Genomic DNA, 26,129 nt, shown 5'->3' on the forward strand with positions numbered 1-26,129 from the left:
TTTTATAGAGATTGCTTAACTGGTATTAAAATGCTTAAGATTAATGATTTGAGTGCCTTTGAATACATGCTCAAAGATATCCAAGAAACCTGCTGTGCTCAAGTACCAGCCTTCACTTTTGCAAAGGGAGTTGACAAATGCATTCATATCTGCTTGCAAACTCTTTGTTATAGCCTGCAAGTCATTTATTATATACTACTTATGAATGAGAGCAAGCTGACACGTTGCCAGTTAACACCTTGGAAGACAAATGATACCAAAAAAGCCGTTTCTTTCAAATATATCTGGCTTTACTTTATTCATGTACTGTACAGTTTTTCACTTCCAAAGTCTTTATTATACTATATGACAATAATGGCTATCATTTACTACAAAAGGTTGCATAAATAATTTAAATGTGGAAATAAAAAATAAATATGCAGTTCATTCTTTGTTTTTTTATAACAGTCCTTCGTTGTGTCTGTAGAAAAACGGCCTTCCCTGCTTCTCTGTAACACCTTGTCATGTGAGGGCAGAAGACCACACAGGTATGATATGTACAATCGCGCCACGCACCGCAGCTCTCGGCTAACATAACAAGCCCCTTCCAGTTGCTCTTTCAAACATACAGTTGGAAAAAGAAGCAAACATAGTCAGCATAGACTGGACAACCAAATCAGAAAGCAGTTTGAGCAGAGCTGACAATATTTGGAAACACTGTGACTATTCTTCATGAGTTCAGGAGGAAGGAGCTCGTTCTGTTGGCAGTGACACACTGGGTTCCTCTTCCTTGCTGGATTTAATCATAAAAACCCAATTATTGTTTTTATTGTGTTATTTTTATTCCTATCTTTCCTGTCTGAGCTATTTACAGATTGAGAGCGGAGAGGAGTGGAGGTGTCTTGCAACCAGCAGGCTAACACGGCAGATGGATTTTGGCTCGCTCACTGCTCTGTTTGGCCCGTTGCAAAAGAATTCCAGTGTGGGTGTGCTGGAGAGCGCTTTGCCCCTAGGTAACAACATAACCACGCACATTTTCTGATGCCTCCTACACACCATGTGCACTTTTTTGTGTGTGATTCCAGCAAACAGGAACCGGCTATGACGACAGGAAGAAGCTTTTTTTATGACTCAAATCCCAGCACAGGAATGGGCTCATTTAGTGATTTAGAGGAGCCACAGGAAGGCCCGGTGCCCTTGTGGTGTTAGTGCTGCTTTCTCCTCTACTTCTCTGTTTCTTTGCGTGTACTTGTGGGGAAAGCACTACCGTAACTGACAGGGCTGGTCAGGGCTTCAGCAGCGTGGAGAGTGCTGTAGGTCTGTCCTGATGAGTGAGGCCTTTAGCGGGCTGTCAAAGAACCGCCTGGACCGCAGTATAGACCAGGGCCTCTCAAAACCTGTCAACATGCCTCCATCAGAGACCCCAGAACTGCCACCTTCTCCTCTCCACACACAGCTGAAAGGAGATGGATTACAACCACTCTGGAGCAAAGATACACCTTTTTTCAGCTTTTAACAGAGCTGCACCGAGCGTAGGTCTGCATCTGCTGGATGTTTGTACAGATGGGTCTGAAACCTCGGGGAGGAGTTCTTATTTTTCATAAAGAAAAGCTGTTGGAGTGGAAGTCTGAGCTGTTGGGGTTATCAAACACCATTCATCTTCATGGCAAGCCCTGGCACTGACTCATTTTGTCATGCAAAAAAGCCAAGTTCACAAATATGCAGACAGGTGGCTGAACAATATATGGACTGACGACTTAAATCAGTCCAGCATTTTAGCTTATGGATTTGCAGTCTTTGAAATTGTATCTCCTCGCTATTTGAAGGAGATATGTTGGTTGATGTGTTGTGTAACGTGTGCGTGAGTATGAGTATATCTGTCCTCTGTCCCGGGATGCCAAGGGGGAGGATCAATATGAGTTCCCCGTCAAAGGCGTGTTGTTCTTGCTCCGATCTTGAGGCAAACGACTGTGCTTCTTGCTGCGTTGCGTCTTAGGGACCTCCTTGGCCACCGACTGGTTGTGATGCGGCCTGAAACGCTTGCACTTGCAGGAGGTGACCACGCGGATTTTGTACGTCCGAGTGTTGCCGTTGGGACACTGCAGCTGGACCCTGCGTGTCCGGGAGTGCGCCGGGATGCAGCGGTAGTCTGAGGCGCTGCTTCTCCACCACTTGCCACGGAGGATGGAGTTCGGCATGAGGTGCGCCGGCAGGCACTGACCCGAGCACACCAGCTCTCGGATAGGCTTGGCACTGCGGCAAGAGCCGTCGGTGATGTAACGGGTCGAACGCAGCTCCCTGCAGCTCACCTCCGAGGCACCTGGGTTGAAGAGAGGAGATAACAATTAACACTCATGGATCGAGTCCAGAACAAACACTCAGGAGTACCGCACAGTGCTGCGGACTTTCTGCAGGGCGACTGCAGCTGTGGCTTATTTCAGTGTGTGATCATTTGCCTCGGTCTGTTTCTGACTTTACGTGTGGCGTTATTTATGTGAAAAACAAACAACGTAAGGCCAATAAAGTCTGAACCGGAGGCAGCATTACATTTCAGCTCCGACACGTTACGAGACACAAAAGAGCAGCTGAAAAATCCACTTTTCTAAATTCAGCCTAATACAGTAAATTTTTTACTTTTAAGTGGAGGCTTAAGCCAATGAGATCAGAGTTTCTGAATTTGATTTATGGTCTGATCATTAGCTGACAACTGGGCCTGACGAAGAAATCCAGCTGGCAGCAATCAGCTGATAGCAAATCCAGACCAGAGGGCCATTAAAATGCTCAATCAAACCGAACGGAGGTTTGGTCTGGAAGGAAAAAGCTGGCATTCACCGTTGGCCCTCAGGAAATGTATGTGGTGATGGAAGAGTAAATAGCTGTCTGGTTATTTTAAGGCAGCGCTACAACTGTACACTTCTGAATAAACTGGATATCTGCCAGGCTGATTCGAGACAGCACACTCAGGCTGTAATCCTATATTTCAGCTGCAGCTTTTTAACAGCCGTACGCATGAGTTATTGTCCTGTGTTTCTTTTTCTTTTTTCTTACAAGCTGCATGTTCAAAAAAAAGGGAAAACGAGGAGGCAAAAGAACTGTTGGTTAAGAAATGATACACTCGGAGAAGGATCTGTTTTCCTCTGTGGCTTTCTTTGCAAAAAGGGCTGAACAAAGGATTTATGTGAGATGACTTCCTTTTTTTCCCTCCTCACGAGAACATGATCTAGTGTTATTCTGCGGCTGCTGGTGAAGGTGACCGCAGAAGTATACAACGCCTACAGCGTACACCGGGTGGCGGTTTGCACCAGTTACCACCATATGCCAAAACAGACAGGTTGTCTTATTTATGAAGCACCAGGATGTGTTTTAATCCAGCCTAACATTTTCAATTCTCCACCCTGGTTTTAAAATTACTAATGAGCCTGAAATTTTCATGATTACACACTAGACTACTGTAGAGTTGCGTGAGCTGTTCTTTTCCCTCAGCTGTGGGAGACAAGCCTCTGGGGAAGACTGGAGGGAGGCCAGGCAGTGGTCACAGCCTCTTTTGTGACCCCACAGGGGAAGGGATAACTTGAGAATTAAGATATGGGTGAAGAAAATAATCCAGGAGAGTTCTGCCTTCATAAGCTGCACATTCACTGTAAAAGCAAGAGATGCATTTTCCATCCCTGCTAATAACGAATAAATTCCTGTTAAATGAGATCTTCTGGAGCTGTTGCTTGGCGTGTGATTTTTTTTTCCTTTTTTTTACCCTTTAAGACAACAAAATCAGTCACATTAACTCTCCTCGACTTAATAATCACTTCTTGTCAGCTGTTGCTCTTCTAATCTAATTAATCACCTCCTCTGATCTCCAAATCAAGGGGCCATAATTGAACAAAAATGTTGCATCACCCATCTCGAATCCATGAGACCAAGCATGAGATTATCCTGCATGCGCCACTTAATCAGAACACACAACCGTTACCGGCCACAGGTGGGAATCATTGTCAAAGGCAGTGTTGCATTTAAAAAGCAATTTCTAAACCCCCCCAAAGACATCTCCCCGAAGAGCAAACTGTGGGCTTTTTTCTGTTTGGGAGACATGTTGTTGCAATCAAATAGTTATGGTGGAAGTAGAGCTTGACTAATAGTATAAAGAGAGAAGGAAACAACCTGGAAGACAATGTGAAAAAGCCCCGATGTCTCACTGAATGCTGTGTGTAGGGGAAGAAACCACAGGAATGTGCGTCTGAGCCGCTCTCATCACCCTCACCTCTGGATTAAACCAGATCTTTTACACTCTTCTTAATCAGGGAATTGATGTAATAATGAAGCACGATGTAGAGGCAGGGTGTTTTAGGGCAATTTCTAAAAAGCCACATTAATTTGGAGAGCCTACATTTTCCACATACACTGAATATTTTTGACACAAGATTTTAAATTGTATTTTTATGCCAAAAAAAAGTTGAATTAAAGTTTAAAATTCTTAAATGTGGAAAATATAATGAGAAATAAACTTTCCTAATTTATATCACATTTTTGTGTATTAAGTAAAGGTTGGGTGTACAGCGCAGTTGGGTCCACGTTTATTCTTTATAAACGTGCACTAATTGGAAATGGGGACCTAAAATCAAATAAATAAGCATTTATGCTCCTTCCTGCTTGTTCTCATACAAGCTGGGAATAGGTTTTAGGCGATAAACCCGAAAGTTTTCTAAATTTAAGCCTTTTAATGAGTTTTTATAAAGCTCTGATGGATGGTTAATTTTACGCACAGGAGCCTCCAATTAAGAGATCAAATTAAATCACTTCAGCATTTAAACTTTAAGCATTGCGTCGATTTACTTACTGATCTTTACCGTTTAATTCTTGTAAAATTAAATATTTAACATTTGTTCTGTCATCTTTATGATACTTACTGTAGGAAACTGCGTTTGCCGCCCGTCCGCCGTTTTTTGCCCTGTTATTCATAGCGTTGCTGTTGTTGTTGTTGTTATTGTTGCTGTTGGACGGCTGTAGTATTGCCTCCAGCGGCGTCCGCGTATTTTCTCTACGTTCTGGTAAAATCTCCGTGCCATCATTTTTTAAAACCTTCCATCCCTTCACAGCGGTGCAGCATCCCTGGAGCAGCAGGAAAGCCGAACTGGAGACGAGGAGGGCCACAGACACCTGCATGCTTGTCGGTCAGCAGGAATAAATCACACAAGGAGATTTAAAAAAATAAAATAAAAAATATTAGTTAAAATTTAAAAAACCACACACACATACACACACATACACAAGAGACGTCCTTCTGAACAGGCTGGTCACTTGCACTCTCAACGCAAGAGGCGAATGCGGTATTTAAGCCCTGCGCAAGTTTTCGTCAGGGCTGACAATTAGGCGCTTACACAAAGTGGGAGGGATTGAACCTGGCCGAGAGATTCATTGAGAAAGGAGGAGGGGAGAGGTTTGGATGAATGCACAGAGAGAGGAGAGCGCAGGAGAGGAGTAACAGAGAGAGGAGAGAGAAGAAGAAAAGTAATAGAAAACTGAGAAGATCAAGGAAGAAGAGACCGCAGTGAAGGAAAATACAGACATGAGCAGGAGTGCTTCCATTATTTATTTACTTATTTTTAAAATAGTTAATCAGAATATTTGATCAGAAATAAAAAGAATGTAGAGGATATTAGCGAAGATTTCCAGGCTTGTGTGCAGCCTTATGCCTTCACACAGTAGGTGTGTTTTATATGAAAAGTGTCTGCAGAAGTGCCTGAAAATCATTTTGTCAAATATTTAGACCCTTTACTGAAGTAAAAGCCATAATCTTACAGCTAATGTGTTTTGGGTCAATGTGTTTTGGCCATATAGAGCAACAGTGTGGTGATATTTCCATCTACATGCAATAAAAGTAACATTTTCTTCTTTTTTTGATCTTTAAATGCTTCAAAGTACTCATTATGCTATTCAATCATAATAATTGATTCATTAATGTACATGTCATTTTAACCACCTTTACATACAAAATAATAAGTAACCAGACCAATGTCTGCATTGGTCAGTTAAATGCTTTAATAAAATTCTGAAGTTGCTCTACCACTTATCCATGTTCTTGTCCACTGGTGTTGGGGATTATAAGTCTAATAATTCTGGGCTGGTGCCACCCTGTGCCATTGCTCTAAACACACCCTTGGGTGTGAGATGAGACTGAAAAAGGAGAAGAGAGGGAAAGGTCAAAGGAGAGTGGAGGAAATGGGAGTAAAAAGAGGTAAAATAAGGGGGATGAAAGCCAAAGGAAAGGGTTGAAAGGACAGAGAAATAAAAAGAGAGAGAGAGAGATGCTGGAGAGGAGCTTACTTATGTCAGAGAGTGTTGAGTGAGGCAGCTCATCTGCACATCGCTCTGTGCCGCTGTTGTTGTTACTGGATTTAAGTGCACCGGTGCATCTTCTCCTCCCCCTTCTTTAACAACTTCCACAGCATTACGTGTCTCAAAAAGCATCTTTTTTTTTAAAGGAGGTTTATTTTGGACTGCATCGCAGGGTGCAACTTGTTCCACTGCTGCTGCAAACATGCGCCACACGCACTCCTCCCGAGACACGTTTTTACCCTGTCTTTGACTCAAGGCTGTACACAAATTAATCATTTGATCCTTCATATTAATTACCCATCATTACACCTCTCAGCAGAGACACTTAATATAACGAGATGTGAAAATCTAAAAACGTATGAGCACATGAACACAATTTAAATGTTTGCCATGACAATCCAATATTCCATATCCACATATCTGTTTTAAATAAAATGTTATAGACTGTGAGTTCTTGGCACCCCTCATATCCCAGTGATTTGATGAGTGCTGACAGATGGAGGCTCTTCCATTCAAACACTGCCCTCTTGAGGGAGACTAAACAAGTTTTGCATGACACTGTCCGGCTCTACTGATGGGTACAGGCATGCAGATCTTTGGTTTTTATCTCTTAAACTCTAAAGTGGTTCTCTTGGTCAGTATTGCATCACTCTAACCGCTCATTGAGGCACCGATGTGCTTCCATAATCATACACACCCCCCTCATGGTCTTTCTAGTTTTATACAAGCCTCAAATGAGGGTTTGAAGCTTTGGCCAACTGGCCCATCACCACAATTTAAAGTGGTGAAGATAATGGGGATAAGATTAAATTAAATTTATTGTTAAGGAGTTTTGAATAACATCAGCCAGTCAAAAACATTTTCTTCTGAAGAGCAAGTAACAACAGAGCTTTTCATCATTTCTAAAAGCCTCGTATAGGGGCCACTCTTCTTGAGTGTCAAATCCAATTATCTTTCAAATTTGCATTTTCAGTCCAGCCTTTAGGAGCATAACAGTCCTTTCTTGTGTTAACGTCCCTGCATCAACTGTAGGTATGTACTAGTGTTGTTTTACAGCTGCTACTTGATTTGATGGAATTAAAAAAAATGTCAAATGTTGGTTTAGAGAGAACAAGTTTTTTTTCTTGGGGCTAAAACCAAATCTGCATTAAAAGTGAAGTAAAAAAAACACAACACAGCAAAAACACTGAGCAGAAATGAAGATAAGAACATGGAACTTTCAAACAACAAGAGAAAACAATCTTTAAATGGGTTTTACGAGCCCTGAAAATTAAATGTAGTTAAAAAGATTTAAAAAGCACCTGGATCTGTAACTCTGTTGTTCACAATAGTGAAGCTGCTCCTTAAGCAATAATCACGTCAGAGCTGAAAAACACTTTTTACTTTCAAAAAAGTACATAAAGAGAAATTTTGATACTTTCTGTGCAACCGCAGGACAGCTTCAAACATCATGACACATTGCTGTGAAAACACATAACAGTTTTTGCAGTAATTTAGCATTTTGTGTGTGTGTGTACGGATAAATACTGTAATTGTTGACCGCCGGCTCATCTGAGCTCAACAGAACAACTCAAGTCATTCAACTCATTAATGTAAAAGTGTTGTTATGCCTGTTTTAGGTATGTCGTGTTTAGATTATGATCGTTGTGGATGTGTGGTTTGTGTGGTCCTAGCTAACAAAGGGCCATCAACACAAAGACTCCTGAAGCAATTCATCATGTCCAGACAGTGTTGTTCTAAAAGTCGGCTGTTCAAATGTTCTGTAAAGTATTATTCACATGACTGTTTGATGTGATGATGGGAAACTGCACAAAAGCTGATGTCAATACATAGTTTAAGAAGGAAAAGAAACTTGTTCAACAGCCATAATCTTACATTTTTATCTTTTTTATCAGACAATATGATAAATTTACCACCTATTTGCACCAACTAACCTCAACTTTTTTGAGTGCATATAGTGCATTTCATATAGATGCATATTTGCCAGTAAAAACACCGTTATGCACTGGCTATCTCATGTGTTTGCATGGTTTCTGTTATAATTGATGATATTCATAACATGTAGGAGTTTATTCTATAAAACCCTTTTAGACTGAATGTATTTTCAGTGCATTTAAATAATATATATTTTATATTTTGGCATCTAAATGCCCCAAAATATCAAGTGACCCAAAGATAAATTCAGAATAAAATATGCTGGGATCATTTTTATGATTGTTGAAATAAATTAAAATGTACAAAAATCAAAAGCTGTTGAGATGCCTACATTTTCTGTAATTTTGCCAAAATGTGTAAGTAGAGGAAAATATTTATGGCATAACCATAAATATTGATAAAAAGTGATAGTGACACATTTAACACATAAAGAGCAAAACTGCAGTGGTATTTCTGGCCATTTCCAATTTTCACTTACATTTTCATCTTTGTTGTTAAAATGCGGCACTATATTTAGCAGCTGTTTGGTGCTATCAGAAAATAAAATTCACACCTTAAAAGGGGGAAAATTTGTTGTTCATTTTTAAAATGTAATTTATTAAAAACATGTTTTTACTTCTTAAGTGCAAACTTGTAAGAATTTGTCGAATTAATAAAAATGAGTTTGCCACACTTGGGCTAAACAGTGTTTTTATCCATGCATCCATTTTTTCACCAGCTTATTTAATTCCGGTTCAAGGTGGAACTTGAACGTATCCCAGCTGTCATAGGGCGAGAGGTCAGGTAAATGCTCTAGTCTGTTGTACAGAGGGGCAAACAACCATTCACATTCCAGCCTAATGTGCATGTCTTTGGACTGTGGGAGGAAGTTGGAGCACCTGAAGAGAATCTACGCAGGCGCAGGGAGAATGTGAAAACTTGCTTGGACGAGGCTAAGCACTGCGCCGCCATGCCGCCAAGGTGCAATGTGTAATATAGGAGTCTTCTACTGGCTACAACAGATAGAGTATAAAACTTTAGTGCACTGAAGTTTGCATCAAATTCAAAGTGTTCGCTTTTTTCCAAAAACTGCAGATTGGCAGCAAGAATAACGTGAAATCTGATGAACAAGAGTATGGTGAAAGATGCTAACAGGGGAGTTTGGCAGACCTATGCCAAAAATCAAAAAAATTGAACCAGAGGGTGATCTTTTGCAATGGCATCCATTGGTAATATAATATAATTACAGATAAGAACTCTGTATTGGAGTACATTATGTTTTGCCCCAGCACCGATGCTGCTTCTTTTGTAACATTTATGAATTTTGACATCAAGCATGATTCTCATTTTATAATCCAAGGGGTTCTAAAGTAGACCGAGCAGACAGCCTTGTCTTCCTATTGTGTGTAACCCTCCAGCTCTGAGGCTGTGCCAGATTTTTTTTCCTATTGAGGGATTGATGGTCCCACTGTCTACACTAAGCCAACTCTGATTACAGACTTCTCGCCGACATTGCGACGGATGTCAGTCACAGTCTCAATTTAGACCTCTCTGGGTTTCTTTATAGCGCCCTTGGGCCCCAGCACAGTGTTTTTTATCATGATAACAGTACAATGAGGCCCAAATAACAATCAGATGCTCACCAGATTGCAAGAACGCCTCCAGCAATGCAGAGCATGGTGGAGCGTGATTTTTATGGAAATGAAGAAAAACTGTGTTTTTAGTTCATAAACAAACTGTTGCAGCTCCTTGTGCCCAGTGTTTGGTAATGTGATTCACTGTGCATGCTTCTTAACTGCTTTCTCACCAAATTTAGAAGGAAATTTGTCCTTTCCGCAACACAATTACAGGCCAGTGATAGCAAAGAAGGGCTGTGTCACCTGTTTGCAACCCTCACTGAGGGTTTGACTGAGGGAATTATTCATCATGTGTCCACAACAATTATGCAAAGTAGGTCAAAATTTGGCTGCTTGGCTTCTCTCATCTACAACCTAAAAGATATTACACTCGGGTCTTTGTGGGCGTGTAGAGGTTTCAAGGATTCAAAGAGCTTTACACATGTTTACATGAGGTGGAATGAAATTACGTGCACACAGTCCCAGAAATCAAGAAAAACAGTGTTTCTTTTTTCCCTGATGAAAATGCTGGTAAAGTATCAACTTTGTCCCAGCAATTTATTAAAAAGTCAAATTCACCATGCTCACTTTGTGACTATGACTGCATCATATTATCCCAATGATCTGCAGCCACTCATTTGGAAAAGAAAAGAGGTTTTCATACCTTGAGACTAAGTAAGGATTGATATTCAGCGTTGTTTTGGTGCCGACTGAAACACATCTTTTATATAAACTCACTAGCCACTTTGTTAGGTACATCTCTTTAAATTTTTGTCTTAGCAAACAGTTCATCAGTCAATCAAATAGCAGCAACTTCACATCATCAAGACGAATTGCTGGAGCTCAAACTGAGCATCAGAATGGAGAAGTGAGGTGACTTATTTGACTTTAAATTTTCAGTTTAATTCACTTTTACTTATAAATCACCGATTCACAACAGATGCCTCAAAGTGTTTTATATAGGCTGGAGATCTTACAGTATTAGAAATAAACCACAAAGTGCACAAAGAGAAGAGAGCAAGGAGAGAAATGACAAAAGACTAGAGTTTAACAATGACTAATGATTAAATGCAGTAGTGAAATATAAACACAAAGAGAGTGAGACGTAAGTGAAGAAGAAATGCTCAATGCATCATGGGAAGCCTCGCAGCATAACTAAGGGATGGTTCAGGGTCACCTGATTTAGTCCAAACTATAAGTTTTGTCAAAAAGAAACGTTTTAAGCCTAAACTTCAAAGTAAAGAGAGTGCCTGTCTCCTGAATCCAAACAAGAAGCTGGTTCCATTTCAGCTTGTCTGTGGTCTGCTGCTCCTGACAGGAGTGACTGTAGGAGCCGCTCCACACAAAGGCACAAAGGCTCACCAAAATAGAAGAAGAAGAAAATAGGACAATAGAAGATTGGTGGTGAGTCTCCATTATAGGGTCAGAATCCGGCGTAAACAACATGAAAGCATGGCTCCATCCTGCCTTGTATCAACTTTTCAGTCTGGCGGTGATGTATGGGGTATGTTCTTGGCACACTTTGAGCCCCTTAGGACCGACTGAGCATCGTCGAAACACAACAGCCTATCTTGATGGACAGTGTATCTATCTTCTGATGGCTGGCTTTGTGAAAGTACTACACTGAGATAAACAATGTACTACTGGTTGGTGGAATTTATTCAAACATTTCTCAAGTTTCTCAAGACTCACAGTTTAAGCTTACCACATCAAATACAATATAATTGCTTTCATAAAACACAAGAATCTCAAAAGAAGATTGAGATAAGAAATGTACCACAATCTGCTGACAATGTAACGTGCTAACAAACACATATATTTGTGCTGTCTGCTATTAAACAAGAATTTGGGAAAGAGGTTTTGGGAATGCGCTGGTTTGTTCTCTTTAGATGTGGATCAGTGATAAATACACTGATGTTTCTGCGTGGTTTAAAACATTCCTGAACGTTATCCCACTTGAAATGCTGTCATACTCTGTATATCTAAGAACAAATTGGACCAATTCCTGCTTACAAAATCAAGAGTGCACGAATGTATCATTTGTGACATAACAAATCTGAGCGCAGATAAAGTTACAGAGCAGACCTCTCTGGAACATCTGCGATCATACATATGCAGATATTTATCAGTGTGTCCAAGTGTTTTTGCCTTTCAGATATCGATCATATTTACATTTCAAGAAGCTGCACATCTGGATACATTTAGCTCTGTTTTTAAATAGACTACGTGAACCATTACCGATCTACGTTTAATGTCACCGCGCATGATTTGTTTCCACTTTAAAATCAGTTGCGGTTTATGAGAGCAGCTTTCGCAACTAATAATGATGCAGGTTTTATGAATACTGTACAGCTACGAGACAAAGCCTCTTAACCCTTCGGAGTTAGTTGGATTTCTGCACTGATTACTCAGACTTGGCCTGATTGTCATCTAAATCACAAATACAGATACAATCTGACTAAATTAATAACATACAAGGTTGTGCTTTTCATGTATTAGCTGTACTTTTCATGTCTTTATTGAACACAGTCAGTGATCCCTCAAAGTGTAGACAGGAAAACATATGTGAAGTCACAAGGAGTGAAGTTTCCTGTAGCTGCTTGTGAGACTTGCGCAAAAAGGTTGAGGAATTTTGGGTCAGTCATTGCTACAAAACTGTTTCAGCTCATCAATATTTCTGGGATGTCTCGATTGAAATGCTCCCTCCAGCTCCAGCCAGAGCATCCCAATTGTTTTAATGCCAGGACTTTCTAACTTGGCCCTCTCTTGTTCAGTTATCTATGTTCTCTTGTGCTGTGGATCTTCTCGTTGAATCAGCCAACCTTAAGCTTCAGCTTCTGCTGCCCTAATATTTTCCAGATTTTTGAAGCTATTGTTCTCTTTTTGACTGCAAAGTGCTCAAACCAACTCCGAACTATGTTGGTGTCCGCTTCATTTTCCGTAACACGTCCTTCTCTATCTCCTCTGTCCTCCTGCCTGTGAAGGACAGAGGAAAGAAGTCTGTCAATGGAGCTATAACTGAAGATGGCAGGTGTATTGGAAAGAGTTTTTTCTTACTGGAAATTTTTTTTTACCCACACTTCTTAACGACATTGCTTCAGTTCACTGAGGCTTTCAGGCATTCATTCTCGTACAGCTCTCTTAAGGTCCCAGCATTTCGGCTGAGCTGAGGTCTCAACTCTGACTGGACCACCGCAACACCTTTATTTTTTCATTTTCAGCCATTCTTTCATGGATTTGTTGATGTGGTTAAGGCAGCGGTCCGCAACCTTTTTTGCGCCACGGACCGGTTTATGTCCGACAATATTTTCCCGGACCGGCCTTTAAGGTGTCGCGGATAAATACAACAAAATAAAACCAGTACCAGTTCCAAAAAAAAGAAGATTTATTCATAACACACGGGAAAAGACGCAGGGAAACCGAGTTAACGATAAAAGCGATAAAAAAACAACGCTAAAATGCTAAGAAACCTGAAACCATGAATATACCAATACCAGACGCCCAGGTGTTGGGGACCGCTGGGTTTAGTTGCATCATGCACAATTTTCAGCTTTTTTGCTTTCGCTGCCAGACAGATCACATTTGACTCTAGAATACTTTGGTTGCAGAGTTCGTATTCAATTTGACTGCAAGATATCCAGGTCCTAATCAAAATCATCAACCCATCACTGTGCTAGATGTTATGATGGGTTTGTTTTTGTTTTGTTTTTTCAAACATGGTGTTGAACATTATGCTTTGGTCTCGTATGTCTACAGGATGTTGTTCCAGAAGTCTTGTGGTTTGTTCAGATGTTACTTTTTAAACCTACAATCTTGTTTTTAAGGAGGCTTTCTCCTGGCAACCCTTTACAACAGTCTTTTTCCAATTTTCTTATTATGAACTGTAACTTTCAAATTGCAAATTTAGGCCTGTAGAGTTTGACATGTAGCTCTTGAGCTTTTTGCAGTTTCTCTGCGCTTTGCATGTCGGACCTTAGGGTGAACGTGCTTGGATGTCCCCATCTGGAGAGATTGACAGATGTGTTGAATATTTTCTACTTGTGAATTATCTTTCTCAGTGCTGAAATATGGACTTTAGATTGTTTGGGAATAGCCTTATAGTCCTTCCCAGACTGACGATCAGCAACAACTGCTTCTCTAAGATCATTACTGATATTTTTTCACCCTTGCTGATAAGTTAGTCAAGTGCATTTGATTAGTAGTGTTTGCTTGATACTCACCCTGGAAGCGGTAGGAGTGGATTTTGTTTTTCACAAGACTGTATCTGCATTTTTGCTTAGTTTTTGTTAATAAATGATGACAAAGTGTTATACATTATATGCTGTTTTTCATCTTAGGTTATATTTATCTAATTTTAACATTTGATAAGGACCAGATCATTTTTCAATATGTCCTTGAGAACCTGAGAACTGAAAGAAGTTGTATTTTTTTCACATGATATATTACTCTATATTAAACATTACTTTACAACGTCAGCTACTGTCACCAGTTTTGTACTGGTAACAGTAGTTCAATAAGGAGAGATCATTAAAAAGAAATTAACATGGTCCGCCTCGGTGGAACGGAACCCCAGCGGTCACAGGGATTAGAGCAGGACCCCTCAGAGTCGCTGTTGGTGGAGACAAAGATGGAGGCTTGAACGGAGCCACAATGATGAGATGCAGTTATGGGGAGGAGGTGGGTAGCATGAAGAGGTCTGCAAAGGAGAATGATAGATGCGCAGGTTTAAAGTGCGCGCCGTGAATGCTGATTGGCCTGAACAAGGCCAAGAGAAAGATGATTGGAATAGACCAGTGATGTCACAAACAGCTGACAGCGTGGGAAAGCGGAAGTGATGTGAAGCTTAACTGGCAACACCTGGGAGCAGACAGATGTAAAACCATAGTTATTGAACTTACACATGAGCTTCATAAAGTTGGGATGAGGTTTTGAAACTAGTGTGCGGTCCTTTGTTTCAACCCTTCGAAATACAGCAGTTGACATCTTTGCCTAAAAGAATCTTGATTCCAACTTTTTACCAAATATTTGTCCCAGATTTGTTTTTAGAGAGCAGTGGTGTCCTTCTATTAACATCGCTTTTACTAGTGTTTTTCCTATAGTAGACACATACTGACAGATTTTAAGTAGATTTACCCTTGGTAGGCTTTCCCACCTCTTTGAGTAGTGGATATTGTTCTCTTGTTGCAACAAGAGTTGTAACAAAGTTACTACTGTCATCCATTTGTAAAGAGTTAAAGTAGGGAAACAGTGAAAACCTGAGTTTATAGTAATGCTTGTGTAGTCTTTGCCAATGTTGTACTTCTCTATAACGTTTCTTGTAAGGTTCTTTAAAAGTAGTGTGATTCACTCATTGTTCACCGCAATGAGTCTTTCTTGAGAAAAGCTGATTTCATCAGTAACTTGACTTCTAAGCCATTTATGGGGAGGGACACCTTCAGACTTCCGTTCTCATCTCCTAATTGAAACAAATTAGTTTTGGAGAACTTTCTAACGCAAAGGTTCATTTCCTTTTCCCGCCTGGGCTGTGAGCGATTACTGTGTTCAATGAAGACGAGAAGAGAAGTACAGCTGTTTATGTTTTATTAGCTTAGTCAGATTATATTACTCAGTAAATGCGATTTAGATAAAGATCAGACCACATTTTATGAGTAGTCAGAAATATCGGTCATTCCAAACTTTGAATCGATCTTACTATCAGAACTCCCTTAATTTTAAATTAAGCCAAGGATGCTGAAATGACAATGTCGCTGGGGTAAAGTGCTCAGAAACAACGGTGTGCTTGCACTTTGAATTTTCATTGCTCTCATCGTTTAAACACGTGTAAATAATTAAAAAATCATTCATGACAACAAAGACTTATTCACGACTCAAAATGATGAATTGCTGTAAACTGACCTTGGACTCCTTTGAAAGTGTTTTGTTATTGAGGGTGGCTCTACTCAGCATCACTTTGTATACATCACTGTACATCAGAGCCACTCCTCTCAGCGCTTTCCAACAATCCGGACAATTGATTTATCAGCTCTTCCTTTAGTTTTTTCCAAGCCATATTGCTACAATGTCCTATAATGAAAAAAATATATCATATAAAGATATTAAACAAGAAATTTGCTTTGTTTTTTATAAGATGAGAGAGAGCAAGAGGAATCTGTTGTCCACTTGCAGCCATGATTGGTTACTTCAGTAGAGCAGGAGGTCACCACGAGGTGACTGACTGCTCCAGGCGAGCTCTAAGATAAGCCTTTAAGTCCAAAGTGGAATTCTTCTTCCTCACTGATCTTTTATGTGGTTTCCACGCAGGAACACGGGACATTTAACCCTGGCTGTTATAAATCAGACTCCAGCCATTTCCATTGTTTGCCTTTTCAGAGAATCATCAAAATAGAAAGTGCAGCCTTGAAGCCAAGACGTAGGAACTGTGGGAACTAGTCTGGCTGGACCTTGGAGACCACACAAAACTGGTTGCTAACCACTGTGAGCCTCTCAGCGCACCGCTTGCCACCAGCATGCTGCCTGCCGGCCAACCACAGGTACTATTCTTAGCAGCAAGAGAAATTACCCAACAAATTATTCACTACACACGGTAGACCACTATCTCCCTGTGTGAGTCTCTTTTTGTGTCACACATGAACACAATAACCCAGTTTGTTGTCAGTGTCATGAGCTTTAGCTGTCAACCGGCTGAGGTTATTTTTGGGCCAGATTTTGACCAGGAGGCAACTTTATTACTCCAGAATTTAAGGAGCTCTGCATAACCTCAGGAAACCATTGTTATTAAAGGCAGCCACAGCCTTCAAATGGATGACAGTAATTACTGTGCAACTCCTCACTGCACACCACCTGCAGGCTTGCACTGGAAAAAACAGTGATGAGACATACACAAGAGTGTCCTGCAATATTACGATGCACTGTTGTATGTATGTATTTCATGAATGTTGTGGACCAGCTGAGAGTGAGAGAGATTGACATTGACTTGAAATTAACAAAGCTTCTAATGTCAGATGCATATTGGCTAGTAAAAACACAGCTCAATAACCCACCCCCATGTAGACTGTTAACGTAGAAAAACAAAGCTAGTTATACAGCTTTCTTTTGTGCCATTACATCACATACCGATGGCTGAAATGAACACATAAAACAAAAAATATAGTAATACACTGAGTTAGTATTACACTACCTGGTGAAGTCATTTAGCAAGATTTAATGTGATTTTGATCGTAGATGGGGAATAGAGGATAGTGTGTGCATGCAAGATATCTTATAATTTAGCAAATCTTAACTGGTCAAGAACATGTTTTGCTACATAAGACATTTTGCAGTTAACAGCCATGTTAGTGTTAGCTAACACTGACCAGAAGAACAAAAGTCAGAGCTGCATTGTGATCCAGAAAAAACTAATGTTACCTACATGAATGATGTTGAGCTGATTTGACACTTGTCAAATTGGCATTTAGGCATCTTTTGGCCAACATTACTTTGGCTTCTAATGTGGATATATTTCTTGATACTCAACATACCATGCTAACCCTAACTTGCTGATTTGCTTGGTAAGCGTTTTAAACTATTTTAAACTCTCTTTGTTTTGTTACTCTAATATGTGTGACTTTTTTCCTAAATATTATTCTTTTTAATTGAGCTACAGATTTACAGTAATTATTTTTCATTGCTGGACTACTTTGTTTTGTGATGTTGCATTTTTTTGGGCTGAGTGGTTTGGGCTGCTGGGAATATTTCCTCTCAGTTTTTTTGTTGTTTTTTGTCAGAACCTAATAAAATGTATGCTAAAAATATCAGCTAAAACATAATTCTGGTCAAAGTAGTTCTGCCAAACACTGAAACTTCAAAGAAAGAAAAACAGAGAGACATTAATTACCTATACCTGTCCTTATAAAGGAAGAGACACTTTCTAACACTACCTACTGATTCTACCCCATATGGAAAAGATATATATAAATCTTATAAAGTTTGTATCTGTCTTCTGTGAAACTTGTATGAAAAGCATACAAGAGTGAAAACAGATATAAGATCCCTTGAAAAATTATATAATGAAACTTGTATGTTTTGGATACTTACTAAAACAATATATGAAAGTAATGAGAAAGTGGCCACTTTCATGAGTAAATCATATAAGTTTTTACTATTTCCTTTCCATATGGGACCCCTCATAAGAAAGTACAAAATTTGAAAGGTCAGGTAGTTTCAAGGGAAAAACTGGATTTTGTGTTTTCCTTTGTGCTATTCATATTATGTGTACATGTACTAAGGGTGAGTGCATGTGTTACACTGACATAAGATCAAGTTTTTATGTCAGTGTAGGACAACCATTACTGTTGTCATTGTTTTTCTCTATTCCCTAAATTGCCAAACCCTTCCCTTTCTTGCTTTTTTGGATCTAAACGTGTAGTTTCTTAGGAAACCTGCATCCGATTGTGTTTCACATGGCTGAAGAACACAAAAACTATATAAATACATTTGTTTTGAAGGATCTGTTATATCCACAGAAAATACAACCCTTTGTTTACAAGGTGGTTACTCATCCTTGATTGACAACATCAACTTTGCTGTGTTAAATTAAATGTGCATGTTCACCAGCCTGTATTACTGGTGTCTTTTTCAAAGGCACTATGAGTCAGAACCATTCTGCTGATTCATGTCTGCTTCCCATATTGCACCTTCCCTTCAATCTAAACTGTATAGTATAAAAGAGCAGTGCTATAAAATCTCTAACTATAACCTGTGGAGTAGTCAGAGAAGCACGGACTGTAATTAACACAGCAGCTATTGTCATAGAGATAAAGGACTGTTGTCTCTGCAATGATTACAGTGCACTGTCTTAACATATAAAAGCTACCATAAGTCCTAACCAAAAATGGTTTGTGTATATGTATGTACAGCATTACATGCTGGGAGTCATTTTTAACCTGTCATAAGGAAAACCTCACTATAGGCAATACATTTACACAAGTTTAACCCAATAGTTGAATCCTCAAAGCCAGCATTTTTGTCCATGTTTTGTGGAGCGTTGAGTGCTAAGTTACCTGGTTAGGAAGTTGTGTCCATTTATAAAGTGGACACCACTTTATAAATGGACTGGTTGTTCTGCGCTCACAGACGGGACAGAAGGCGCGCAGCAATGTGCCTGATGACGTTTAAAAGATGCCAAAGCACAAGTGCAGCTTTTCACACAAACTGCAAACGAAATTTCCGTTGTACCGTCCCGGTATTGGTAATTTTTTTATACAGATGAGCCCTTATTTCTGTACCATTATTTAATTCCAGAGGTTTTTAAGTTATTTTTTTGCACTTGTTGACTCATAAAAGCCTATATGACATTTTTTATTTCACCATTCATTAACCGCACATAGAAGGCATTGTTTAAATATGTCTAAATTTTCTTTAAGCAAACAGTATTATTAAAGTTCTTTATGACTGGGCCAACTGTCTTTTTTGGAAATCAAAATATGGTCACCCCAGTATATTTCATCATGGCGTCTAATAGGAATCTACTCACTGTTGGAGCCAACCTCAAGTGGGCAAAACAGCAGTTTTTGGTATTTTCGCATTGCCTTCATTTTTTATCCCTGTAGTTGTGGCTTGTGATGGAGACTAGGAGAGTTATTTAAACTTACTAAGAGTTGTGGCCGGTGTCTGTGCATTTTGGAGCATGTTTCAGCCATGTAAAATTCTGCCATGTATATGTTAGCACTAATTAGGAGATACCTGCATCTGTGCAATCCACCGTTAAAGTCTATGGATGCAACTTGCTAAAAATGCTGGTATCTTAGCATTCAGTTATCTTAATACAAATATGGAAATTTTGTAGCTCCAGAAATGTTATGTGATCAAAACGTTAGTACACAGGCTAACTGGTAATATTACATGGGCTACACCTATCATAAAGTTCATTGGTTTTCTTTGCTTCCAGTATTTAAGCTGTGATAGAGTAATCGCGTCATTGTTTCATACTTCATGCATAAAATTGGAAATCCTGGTGTATTTATGTCACTTTAAGTACCAAAGCTAATAATTGGATATGCCAAAAATAGCTCTATAAATTGTGTGTGCTAGAAATCCAGACAGACTGAACCTTTAAACTTCAATTTATGTGGCGCTCAAGTCATTATTCACATGCTGTAATGCTCCCTTGTGATAATATATGATGTGCAAGCTTCAGTATTAAGTGCCAAGTAATGACTGACAAGAAGGAAAAAAAGATCTCACTGAGTTCATATAAATATCGGTATAAGCCTGCTGTGATATAAGTAGATGTTGAATGAAAAATCTGGTTCTGGGGCTGCACATTCTTCCCCACTGTCAAAATCTCCCAGAGTCCTTTGCGAGGTGTGCTAATTAAGCATGAAAGTACAAGCAGGCTCAGCAGCCAAGCCTCCGCCAGCACAGAGACGGATATAGGGCTCAGAGAACCGTTCATAACTTTAGTTTGTTTGGTTTTTTTACAAGATTAATAAAACTAGATAACAAGCATGTGAATTTAATCTGCAGCTCTTGTTTTTAATCCAATAAAGCTAATTATAAGCAGACATTTTAAATGAGACTGGGCTTCAGCTCATCATGTAAAGGTGCTGCAGCTTGCTGTCAGCTCCAAGCCCACCCACTGTGCAGCTTCCTGACAAAGTCCAGCCTTTGTTTTTTAAGCAGAAATGTTGCTTTCCTGCACCTCTTCACAAAGTATGACCACACACGGGTTATTTGTGACTGAAACGGCTGCATGCACTGGAGATATGATCACAGTCATGGTACAGCTGAAAGAGTATTTATTGGCCACGCTTCTGAGGCAAATTTCTGCATAAACAGGGCAGATGCTTTCCACACGAGAGTCCTGTCACAGCCAGCAAATACTCAATGTGATGTAAGGTGCATTGGCGCGCAAATATTTTTTCAGGTCTTAAAGATGTTTTCGTGCTTTCTCATGAACAGGATATCACTTGACTTCCTCTGAAACCTAAAAAGCTGCATGCACACAAACAAACAAGTGCTTTCGGGTTACACAGAAAAACATTTATAAGGACTTGAATGAGGGTATTAAAATCCAAAACCATGCCTGGAAGAGGAAAAAGTCAGTGTGTACCTCTACAATATGGGGCTTAAAGAGACTGCATGAAGAATATGAGCCTGTTAACATCGAGCAGGTGATACTAATTGAGTGGTGCAGTCCATCTGGAGACGATTAAGGAAAATGTATCACTCAGATACAATTCCTGTAACCGGACAAGCGCAGTCACAAGGATACAGACGCAGTACCTAAGCCGGTGTATTGTATTTATGTGCTTATAACAAACAGATTTAAGGTTCAGGGGAATACCTCATTTTTCCATTGTGCAGTGAAATGTTTCACTCCTGGTTACACAACCGGTTGATGATGTGCAGCTCTCCTTTGCAGTTAGTGTGGCTGCGAAATCTGTTTTCAAGCTGAGAAGGAGGCCTGTGTTTCAACAATGTCACCCAGCTACTTTCCACGACTATTAAATGTCAATCTACAACCAACAGCTCTTCATAAAGATGTTTGTGTTTATGGACAAGGATACCGGTTCTCCCAAAGCAAGTGGTTCTTATTAAGTGTTTTCCATCATCGTTAAGAAATATATCTCCTTACCGTTCACCACAAATGAGTATTCTGTTCATACACACAGTGGTTTGCATCTCTGACCTCATGACAGTAAAGATGGTGCTTATAAGTATAACTTAAACGTTCTTTTAGTGCAATTTTTCTTTAAGCAGTTCACATGCTTCAAGATAGCTGCCGAGTGAAAAGACTTGTGTATTGCTGTCTTATCTCAATTATCGCTTAAGTCACTTGCCTCGAGGTTGAGAAAAGTTTAACTTGGCACTTACCTCCTTCATGCCGCCAGCGGATGTTTGATCTGCGGTTACTTGAAGTTGTCGAATGTCTTTGGCTTTCTAAGATCTCCTCATTGCTGAGAATCGCTTCCTGTGTAGATATCACTTAAGGTGTTGTCTGTTGCTGTGTTAGCTCTGGTAATTGCCAGAAACTCCCAATAAGCATAGCTTTATTTAAATTTTTTGAAGTGACTGGCAGGATATGTTGTCACAAGTATTAGTCACAAATGCTCACAGGAACTTGTGCCATGTCAGGTCTTGTCATGTCAATCACACAGTACGAACTCTTTCAAGCATCCATCAACCTATTCATTTTCTCGATCCATTGCCTTCAGATCTTCTTACTTTATGCCAAAAATTCCCAAACTGACTGAGAGACATCAATTTCTTAAAGCATACCCAATTTTATTATCTCTTTTATTTACTTATAGGATTATAATTTATATCATGGCCCTCAACAAAATGTTTTGCTGGAGGTAACAGATCAAGTTAGCAAAGGCAGTGTCATTTTCTCCTAGAATTCTATGCAATTGATGTCACGGTTCTGGGTCAGGTTCGACCCAGCATTTTGGGTTCTTATGTTTTGGTTTATTTTTGAATGATTGTTTTGTTTCTCTGATGCTATGATGATTATTATTATTAAAGTTCCATGTTTCTGTTTATCCGTGTTTAAGGATTTGTTGTTTCATGTATAGTTTGAGTTGCATGTGTTATATTCTGTCTGCGTCTTTAGTGGTTTCTTGTTTCCTGTTTTATTGTGAAGGTCTGTGTCTCATGTGAGTGTGTTCAGTTCTACTGCTCCCCTGTCTCGTTAGTCCAATTTCTCCCAGCTGTGTCTCCCTCCTGTTGCCCATTCCCTGATTACCACCCTGTATATATTAGCCCTGTGTTTTCCTGTGCTCAGTGTCGTGTCGTACCATCAGATTATACCTGTGTGTTTCTGTTTTCAGTGTTCACTTCATGTTTTGTCTTTATGCCAGCAATAAAGCTGAGGTTTTGAGTTGTATTCGGTGTCCGAGTCTCGCATTTGGATCCTCCTCTCCATTCGCCTGCACACAGAGCCCTGACAATTGGATTTTCTTTGTAACCAGAAGTGTTGCACCTTGCTAGGTATTCAACAAAAAAAATGCAGGTTTGTGTACAGACTGCATAACAGATTGATATACTGGAGGTTCTGGCGTGAAAACTGGAGCCAATGTGGAATTTCCTTAAACCTACATTCTGTTTAATTGCCAGTGGAAGGTGACTCCTCTAGATGCAAGAACACTTATTGCATAGTTCTGCTTCCTTTCTCTGGTACCTTAGTAAACACTTTCTTAAAGAATGAGTGGGCTCAGTTGCTAGTTTCAGGTTAGTTATGGTAGATATGGTAGTTAGAGTTAGAAAGGAGGATTAGCCAAAGTTTGTTCCACCCTTCATTCATCACAGGATGGCGACAGCAAAAACACCTAACGTAACAGGACTTTCATTAGCCGTGTGACAGACTGGTGCCCTGCCTAGGGTAGACCCCGCCTACACGCTACTCTGAACTGTATAAGCAGAAGACGATGGATGGATGGGTAACAGTACTTCACTAGCCAACTGATAGCCTCTTGGCTATCTCCTTCTTTTATATACAGTCACTCTGGCGCTGGCTTAAATTTTCCAACCTGGAAGCTACATCCATCTTCTCTAAACCTGTTTCTGTTATTGTTTAAAAAAAACTGTCTCGAAAGTACTTCTGCAGTGTCTTTTGTTTGCTCTTTTTATCTTCTTTGGCAGTTTTATCGTCACATCAGTCTAAGGGTTTGATCTACAAAAGCTGGACCCGCAGGATCAACGTACAGCACAACGAGAGCACTAAAAAGAAAAGGAGTTGAGAGATGTAGATGAAACAAGCAACACCAACATGGGCACAGGCACTTGGAAGAGGATCTGAGGACTGCTCGGTTCCAAAACCCAATCTCTCTTTCTCCTTCAGTATTTTCTTATAATTAGTGCTGCGCCACAGATGTGCATTTCTCCCTTTTTCGCCAGCTTCATACTCTGAATAGAGTCATTAAAACCGGGGACAAAGATTAAAGTTGAAGGGTCCATGTGAAGAAAAGTGTATTTCAGGGCCGTAAGTAGTTCGATGAATCCTACATAAAAGAAAAGAAAAATGTAAGTGACTTTGGAAGTTTGAAACTCGAATCAGCGGAGTTCATAAAGGCCCAGGGAAACAGGATAAATGAGTCAACAAGCAGTAAAAAATTTCAAAGGCGAGTGATAACTTTATTTAGTGAGATTATGAGGAAAGATTTGGGTTCAGTAAGGCCAGAAATATCTGGAGTTGATTGGATATCCTGTTTCTCACCAGTGAATCCAATGAATCATTTCCCCCATAAACAAATATCAAACATCAGCTCCCCACCCAGATTGTTCAAACATGAGTGTCTCTGAGATCATATGAGATCAGGTATGAAGACCATGAATCAGCGCGCGCTTTCATCTCCGGGTTCCCACCTAAAGCACGGCGCTTTAATTTGCTTTATTTGAAAAGCAGAAATCAAATCCATCGCAAATGTAAACACGCTCTTCCTGCAAGTCACTAAAGTGTCACCAAGCGCACAGGAACTCGTGTCTGCTTTGATTCCGGCGTCAGCTATAAACATTTTCATTCTGCGCAGACCGCCGCTGCACATAGCTGGAATAAATGGCACTTCATCACACAGAGCCCAGCGCCGTTATTGATGAGATTTCGGAAACAAGCATCCTGGATTCCTTCAAGTAAGCAGCAGAGAGGGACCTATAACCTGCTGCAACACATAATCCCTCCTTTTCTTGCTCGAGCTACTTCCTGACCCTCAGCTCTCCCCGGTGTGTGCTGTACCTGGCATATTTCTAAATCAGAAACACTGGATGTAGGCTAATAGGTCTGGGATCCGTTTAGTACAATTACAAAAAAATTAACCTTTTCTGTGCTTCGGCAGCACTGGAATTGTGGTTTCTATTTGAAACCCTCAGCTTGCAGGGATAGTTTGAATTCAGCCGGAGCAGGGAGGAGGTCCCTGGGTTACTGGAGGCCCCAAAGGGACCACACAGCTGGCCCGCTGTAATTGCAGTGTAAGGGACCGTGGAAAGAGAAGAGCAGCGCAGAAGGCAGAGAATTGGTTTCTCAGTAACCCTGATGGATGTCATGCTGTGTTACTGGTCCATCCCAGGTGTGTCTATGCAGTCTTGTGAAACATAAAATAGCATTTGCATCAACACTTGGAGACTCAGACCTGGAAGGCTTGCTCATTCATTCTCTGTCATCGTATTCCCATTCTTGATGTAATTTCCCCCTGGACTTTCTTTCCTTTTCTCCCTCTGTATCTGTTACTCTATTTTTGTCATTAGTCCTCGTTGCTGGGTCAAATCAGGAAGTTTGAACAACGGTTTGCCTCCACCCAGTGGTGAAACTGTGCAGCAGCTACAGAGATACAAATGCAAGGCACACCCATAAACCCAGATATATTTTTTCTGCATGTTTTGATTTTTTTATTTTAATGGTAAATGGACTGGTTCGTATATACCCAACTTGCCTCATTCACCCATTCACGCAATTACTTTTTTGTACATTTTTGTGTTTTTTTTCTATGATTTTATTTGTGTTTGAAATATATACTTCACTCACACAAACCTGCTACCGGCAAATAATTCATCAGCAAAGCTAAGATTTGATTTATGAACACAGTCTGATGCATGCATACTGTTTCCTTCCCAGATAGCTGACTCATTTGGGTAGAATCCAGGATACCTGTGATCTGTTACAGTTACAGCACTGGGAAGTGATGCGTCGGTCAAATATGGCCCAAAATACCACAACACACACTCAACATTTGGCCCATAAAATGTGATCAGTGGCTGAGCCAAAGTTATTATGGTTTTTTTTTTTTCCATGTGTGTGTGTGTGTGTGTGTGTGTGTGTGTGTGTGTGTGTGTGTATGTGTATATATATATATATATATATATATATATATATATATTTATATTTATTTATTTATTGGTTTTTATTTATTTATTTATTGGTTTTTATTTATTTATTTATTTATTTATTTATTTATTTATTTCCAGCCATTGACGTTCAGTTTCAGCTACTTTCCAGAATGGATTTTTTGTTTCAGTGATACAATTTACATATTAAGTATCAATTTGTTTATTTTTATTTTAGTTTTCTGAATTCACAAAATCATTTCTGTCAGTTGTTTTTCTTTTCCCCGTCGAGTTTTTAAAAAGAAGCAATACAGCAAATACCTGAATCTCAATGATCGTTACTTTCCTCCACTATTGCCCTCACAGATATGACTCAAATGCCTTTTGCATATAAAGGATAATTACGGACGGTAAAAGAACTGCTGAACGTTGGTCTATGATTTTCCTCTTATGTTTTTCTCTATTGGCCCTGATGATCATGTGATTTATTTGCTG

General features: G+C 39.8%; 1 protein-coding gene across 2 annotated transcripts; it reads right to left on the minus strand.

Moving 5' to 3' along the window:
- Window positions 1-268: 268 nt before the first annotated feature.
- sost (sclerostin) lies at window positions 269-5,356 on the minus strand. 2 transcript variants are annotated; one of them, XM_084937183.1, is made up of 3 exons: window positions 5,240-5,356; window positions 4,881-5,137; window positions 269-2,299 (listed from the first exon to the last, which is right to left on the minus strand). In XM_084937183.1, exons 2-3 carry the CDS (start codon window positions 5,134-5,136, stop codon window positions 1,890-1,892), a joined length of 666 nt encoding a protein of 221 aa, XP_084793309.1. In that variant the 5' UTR covers window position 5,137; window positions 5,240-5,356; the 3' UTR covers window positions 269-1,889. The 2 variants fall into 2 exon arrangements, with proteins under 2 accessions (XP_084793309.1, XP_084793308.1); XM_084937182.1 differs by having other exon boundaries at window positions 4,881-5,356.
- Between the last annotated feature and the right edge of the window lie 20,773 nt (window positions 5,357-26,129).

Source organism: Perissodus microlepis, chromosome 8, assembly GCF_051167445.1.
Source record: "Perissodus microlepis isolate ML-2025 ecotype Zambia chromosome 8, ASM5116744v1, whole genome shotgun sequence".
In the NCBI taxonomy this organism is placed as follows: Eukaryota; Metazoa; Chordata; class Actinopteri; order Cichliformes; family Cichlidae; genus Perissodus; species Perissodus microlepis.

Excerpts from the sequence above, each read along its gene's own strand:
- sost (XM_084937183.1), bottom strand. The coding sequence starts at position 5,136 with ATGCAGGTGTCTGTGGCCCTCCTCGTCTCCAGTTCGGCTTTCCTGCTG. Across the intron at positions 2,300-4,880 it reads GGCAAACGCAGTTTCCTACA|GTGCCTCGGAGGTGAGCTGC; the intron begins GTAAGTATCATA and ends TCTTCAACCCAG.